The following is a 6,000-nucleotide window of genomic DNA, read 5'->3' on the forward strand; positions in this document are numbered from 1 at the left end:
TGCAGAGTGGCAGGAGGGAGACAAGATTGCCTGACTGCTGGCAGCAAAGCCTCGAGAACAGCCAAAAATAGAATAAGTGGGGGAAAAAAGTCTCCCTTGGCAGGACAAGGTGAGATGCCAGGCTGGCCCAGGGTCACTGTCTGTGTGTCTCCTTGGTGAAAGCAATTCCTACAGGGACTGGGGAAACATAAACCCCTTTTGGTTTACCCAGCACAGTCACCACAGCATTACTGCACCTCCAGTGCCTTTCCCAGGGGTTGTGGGGAGGCTTTCCTGAATGGGGCTGCCCGATGGAGGGGTGAGAAGGAGGGAAGACCAGGTGAAGAATGGCATGGAAAGTTCTGAGACTCCTTGTGAGGAGCCAGAGCTCAGCCAGGCACCTGCCTGGAAGCACAGAGGAGCGCAAGGAGCCCGAGGCCGTCCCTTCTATCACCTCTTTTTGCAATGCACAGCAGATCCCTTTGTCCTGGGAACACAGAGGTATACCCAGACCTAGTTTCTCATCACTCTGTGAACCTTTTCCCTCTCACAGTCTCCCTGGTTTCTTGACCACCACCCGCTCTCATTTCACCCCTGTCCTCACCCATTTTAGCTGGACCATCCAGTCACTGTGCTCTGTTGATCTCCCATACCCTGGATGAAATCATCTCTGTCTTCACTAGCACTGGGGAACCCTGGGCCCTGGCATTTGCTCGGATGCCTGGTCTTTTGGCCCAGACCTTGCTAAGTGTGACCACGACTCAGTCACAGCCCATCCAGCCTGGCTGCTCTTCTAGGGTGCTGCCCGAGCCCAATAAGAGGAGGAGCAGAGGCAATTCCACCCTGCCTTCACTGCAACTTCTCCTCTCCAGCTGCAGACCCCCCTCCTTCTGCAGGCACAGGCTGCCTCTTACCCCTGCAGAAGGTTGGACACCGGCCCGGGGGTGGCACATGCACCCGCTGCCATGCACTCCAGACCCAGCCACCAGGAGCCTAGCCTCAAAAAGGCAAAAATCGGTTCTGTTTGCATTTCCCAGTTCATTCACAAAGCGCCGTAAACCCAGACTGCTCGTCTCCCTTCCATGTCTCTGATAGCCGACTCCGGAAAGCCCTCCAGGATGGCATTGGACCCATTCTGCACTGGAGCAGAATAAAAGAATCTCCCCCAGGGCACTTCACAAAGTGGGTCACTCTCCCGCTTCTAAGAGCCGTGTAGAGCCCATGGCAGGACCAAGCCCTGGGGTGGGGACACACGCGCTGTTCTGCAACCGCCAGGTTAGGTCGAACGAGCTGGGGAGAGGTCGATCCAAATCTTTGCCCATCTCCTCCTTTCCAGGGATGGATCCGAACCAAAGGGATGGATCAGATGCCATCAGGCACCCAAGTGCAAAAGCAGTGAAAGGAAGGTCTGAAACCTGGGAGCAGTTCAGCCCCTCCGCAAAAGAGCCCGTGGGAAGTGTGTGCGTTGAGGGGAGCGGGGATTTCGGGGATGCTGGACAGCTGAAAACCTTCCGTCTCTCCTTCCGAAACATCTGTGCTCATTACCCAGCCTTGTGGCTCCCTTTCCCGGGAAGCCTGGCTGCTGTGCCTCGCTAGACGTTGCTCGATCCAAAAAGCAAACAAACCGCCTCAGCTCCCAGGACTCCAGAGCCCACTGCCTGCAGCTGCTTCCAAAACAAACGATCGTGTTGTTCCTCTCCAAGCCAGAGATGAAATCGGCCTCGACTCTCTCCCACCCTCACGCAGATGCTTCCACACCTGCTCCAGACCCGGGCGCGCACCCCAAAAAGCCGATCCCACCCTTCCCCGCCGCTCCGCAGCACCTCCCGCAGCCCTTTCCCCCATCGGCACCCCGCAGCCCTCCCCCGGGGCTGCCCCGACCCCCGCAGCGCCCCGGCAGAGCCCACCGCCTCCTGGGGCGACCGGCCGGCAGCGGCTCACCTGGTAGGAGCGCGGCCGCCAGGATGCAAACTCCGATAGTCCACCAAGATGCACGGCAACTTGTCTGCAGCTGTGAAGCCATGAGAGTTCCTTAGGAGAAATGGGCAGGGGTCGGTCTGGCAGCGTCGCTGGGCCCCCCACCCTCCCCGCCCCCGGTGATGGTCAGGTCTGCTTAAAAAAAAAAAAAAAATTTAAAAATGTAGGTGCGGGAGGACAAAGAGGTGGTGCGCCCAGCAGGCAAGCCGGCGGGAGGACGGGCGGCCGGAGGAGAGCTTCGCACATCCGCAGGGGCCCTGGGGCTCGGCGGGGCGCGGGGCCCCTCTCCGCGGGCGCGGGGCGGTCCGGCCGGCTGCGGGCGCCGGGGCAGCGCGGGCGCCTTCCTCCGGGAGCGAGCACGTCCGCAGAGCTGGGCGAGTGAGAAGGGGAGGGGAAAAATGTAACAAAAAACAGAAAAAAGGAAAAAAAAAAAAAAAGGAAGGGGGGAGGAAAAACAAATAAAGAAAAGCGAGGGAGAGCCCTCCGCGGGCTGCTGCCGCCGCTCGCAGCGCGGCGCGGCGGTCCCGTGGCTCCGGCGGCGGGGCTCGGCAGCCCCCGCCCGCTGCCTGCCCTCCGCTTCCCGGGGCGCCGGGAGCCCGGCGGCGCTCAGGCGGCGGCGGCGGCGGCGGCGGGCCGGCTGCGGCGCTCCATGGCCGGGCGGGGGGCGCGGGGCCGGGCCGGCCGCGGGGCGGGGGGCGCGGGCTGCCCGGGCTGCAAGGCACGGCCGCCCGCTCGCACACGCACACGCACACGCACACACTCCCGGGCGGGGCGGCGGCGGCGGCGCTCGCCCTCTCCTGCGTGATGTCAGTGCACAGCGGAAGGAGGGCGCAGCGTTAACTCTTTGCCTGCCCCGCAGCCCGGCGCGCCGCCGCCCGCCCCCTCGGCGCCGCCGCCGCCGCCGCTCTCCGGCAGCCGCCCCGCCAGCGGGGGCATCGCCGCGCCCGGGGGCCGCGCCTGGCTCCGGGGTCTGCCCGGCTCGGCTCGCGGGCGGGGGGCGGGCGGGGTGCCCCAGCCTCGCCCCTCGCCTCTTCCCCCCGCCAGCTGGCTGCTGCTGGCAGCTGGCCTTTGTTCGGCGGGCGTCCGCCGCCCTTGCGGGGGATCACCTCGGAGCCCGGGGCGCCTCTCTGTAGGTTTCCTAAGGTGCTCTTCGGCTGTGCCTCAGCAGCCGGGTTTTGTGGACTTGAGGCTTGCGTTCTGAATTCCCTTGCGGATGGTGGAACGCCTGGGCCATGGCTGCTGGCGGTGACAGCAGCCTACCTATCTGGCCGTTGATGCGACATATAAAACTACCTTACGTAAACGGCGTGTGAAATAGACATAGCTATCGTATGGAATCCAGGTTTACGCTCATAAATGCTTTGGATGTCGATCCTAAGTAATACACAGCGTTTTCGTGGGGCCTACTGAAAGAAGGAGCTTGTTCTGGACGCGTTCTGTGTGCGCCGATAAGCGAGGGGATTCAGAATCAGCACAAGGGCTGATGCACTGGAGGAGGGAGGCACTGGTTTGCTGTGCTTTGTAACAGCCCTTATTATGTGGACACAGACACGGCCTTTGTGGATCTTTTGCTAAGGAGGTGTTTAGCCTGCTAATGCCCGCTCCTGAGCTGCCCTGGCCTCCACCAGGATGCTGAACCCCAAACAAAGATGCGAACAACAATGACAACAACCAACAACAAAGTCATGTTGATTTCAAGCTCCATTAGAACAACACAGGAACAAATCGATGCCTGGCAAGCAGAAAAGGACAGAATCAGTGGGGAAGGATACCACACATAGTGGGGGGGGGGGGGGGGGGCAGCCAGCGGCTATAAAAAGATACCTCTAAGGACCCCTTCAGCAGTCTCCTCCTCCTTTTAATTCCTTTAGAACTTAATTCCTGTCCAAGGGAAGGATGGGCAGCTCTGTAACAAAGCGGATTAGCCAGATACAAGGTTTGTTCCAAAATAACAAAAGTTATTACGTAGTAATGAGGTTCAGTTAATAGATTCACAGACTTTAAGGCCACTGGGATTCCTCTGGACATCCTGCTTGTGGAGTGGAGGCTGCTGAACTTGCCCTGATGATTTCTGCCTCCTGCCTCTTCTGTAAAGCTGGAGGCCAGAGCTTAGGAGCACAGCCCCCTGTCCTTGTGGACAGGCAAGCTATGGAGAGCTCCCAGCATCCTTGCAACAATTGTTTCAGTGGTTGCTTTTCCTGTCCTTGGAGTGTTTATCTGGCTAGTTTCACCTTTAATCCATAAAATCTCATTATTTCTTTTCCCGACTCCGTTAAAGAGATACCTCCGATGAGACATTGCTCCCCTAGGCAGGTGTATCTAAGTTGCGATCAAGCCCCCCACATTGTTTCAACTTACATTTTTCCCAGTGCGATACTCTCCAGTCTCCCTTTTAATGTGTTGCCACTGGCACCTGAGCTAGCCTCTGCTGAGATGCGTGGGGCAGGCCAGATCTCGGCACTATTGTTTTAAGCTTTCTGCAAATCCAGGTAAAGACATCTTGGGATGGTTACCCTCGCTTCACACATTCAGGGTTTCCTTCACAGGCCCAGCAGCTAGAGGTTTTCCTCTGTGAAAAGAAAGAGAATAGCCAAAGCTGTGATTATGCAGTGCACCAGGCAGGTCTGTTCTCACCCTTGGCAACCCTTTGGTGCACTGCTTGGCCGCAGGAGCAGTGAAGGTTTGGCAAACACTGAAATTGCTCGCGTCATTCACTATGAGGGCTAGGAAGGGAGACACTGTTCCTGGGGGCTTGCAGGTGACACAGAACAGACGTGGCAAACACATGAAATTGCCCTCCTGGTTTGTTGCAAACTCAAATGTGAAATCAATCACAGAGATAAAAACTTGGGACTGATCATAGCTTGATCTAAGCAAGGTGACATTTCAGCGCCATGTCTGGGGTACGATTAAGATTTCCCTTCAAGAATATGGGGAGATTTGATAGAGCCTTGGGCCTTGGCCTCCCAAATCACAGACCTCAAACATTTGAGACAAAAATGTAAATCCATTAGCAGCAGCAGCAGTAGACCATTAGCCCTGGTGCATCAGGCCTAACTTATTGAGCCAGAATGTATTATTTTCATGATCCTGCGCAAAGCAAAACCCATCACATTTGGCACAGTTCTGGCTGTTAACTTCTAAGATTTATTACACAGTGCCATGGGGCCCCTGTTCTGCAGCTTTTTGTGAGTCCAAAATTTCCATGAAGCCCAAGGGGACTTCTGCATGAGCAGGAAAGGCAGGAGTAGAATACTTTGGTTTGGCAGTTTTTGTTTTTTCTAGGGGAGGAAGATCATAATATGTAACATATTTAATTGCATCATACTTATTTTTTTGATTTGGGGAGGTCTCTGTGTGCATGTCCTCTGAGGGGCTGATAGGGCTGCCTTCTGCTTTGCTATATCAGCTGGTTTAGCCGATTGTTTCTTTCCTTGTTTCTACCCCTCACAGCAGTAGTTTTCTAAAGCACATCCCAGCCAGAGAAGTAGAGGAGGAGTCCTAACTACTTTATCTACCATGGTACCTGCAATAATAGGACAGGGGTTTCAAAGGTTGCCCATCCTTTCCACTCCTAGTACAGGAACACATGAACCGCTCTGAGGCTCAGAAATCCCTTTCATGAATCTATAAACATATTCCACTAGAAACAAAGAGAGAAAAAAACAACCCACCTGGTGCTTCAGATAGTCCGAAGGACTGCGCTGTGAGGAATCCCCCCTTCCCCAAGGAAAATCATTCCTAATACTGTACAGAAGTGATATTTACCCCCTCTTGATTTTTAGGGATGGTAGAAGTCTCATTTTAGATGGCAACTAGCCATCAGAACAGAGATCCAAAAGTTAGACAAGCCCCTTCCTCTACACCCCTGTGAAATCTGTTTTAGGCACAGATACTAGAAATGGTGTAGTAACTTGGCCAACACATACATAAGTTGTCATGCTAATATAGTTCTTGAAAATTGCAATTAAAGCATGAAACAACATTTGGCCGAAAAAAAAAAAAGGCCTGCTTGTAGTCGAGCACTGTTTTGTCCGCCCAGCA

General features: G+C 55.6%; 1 protein-coding gene across 2 annotated transcripts in view; it reads right to left on the reverse strand.

The window, feature by feature from the left end:
• Positions 1 to 2,750, reverse strand: part of NECTIN1 (nectin cell adhesion molecule 1) — a 106,097-nt gene extending 103,347 nt beyond the window's left edge. Inside the window, exon 1 of one of the 2 annotated variants that reach the window (XM_075521422.1) lies at positions 1,921 to 2,750. In XM_075521422.1, the coding sequence (XP_075377537.1) occupies positions 1,921 to 2,002 (82 nt within the window). In that variant the 5' untranslated portion in view covers positions 2,003 to 2,750. The remainder of the gene's footprint in view (positions 1 to 1,920) is intronic. The other variant, XM_075521423.1, reaches the window with a different exon arrangement.
• Between the last annotated feature and the right edge of the window lie 3,250 nt (positions 2,751 to 6,000).

The sequence above is a fragment of the Mycteria americana genome, chromosome 19, assembly GCF_035582795.1.
Source record: "Mycteria americana isolate JAX WOST 10 ecotype Jacksonville Zoo and Gardens chromosome 19, USCA_MyAme_1.0, whole genome shotgun sequence".
Taxonomy (NCBI): Eukaryota; Metazoa; Chordata; class Aves; order Ciconiiformes; family Ciconiidae; genus Mycteria; species Mycteria americana.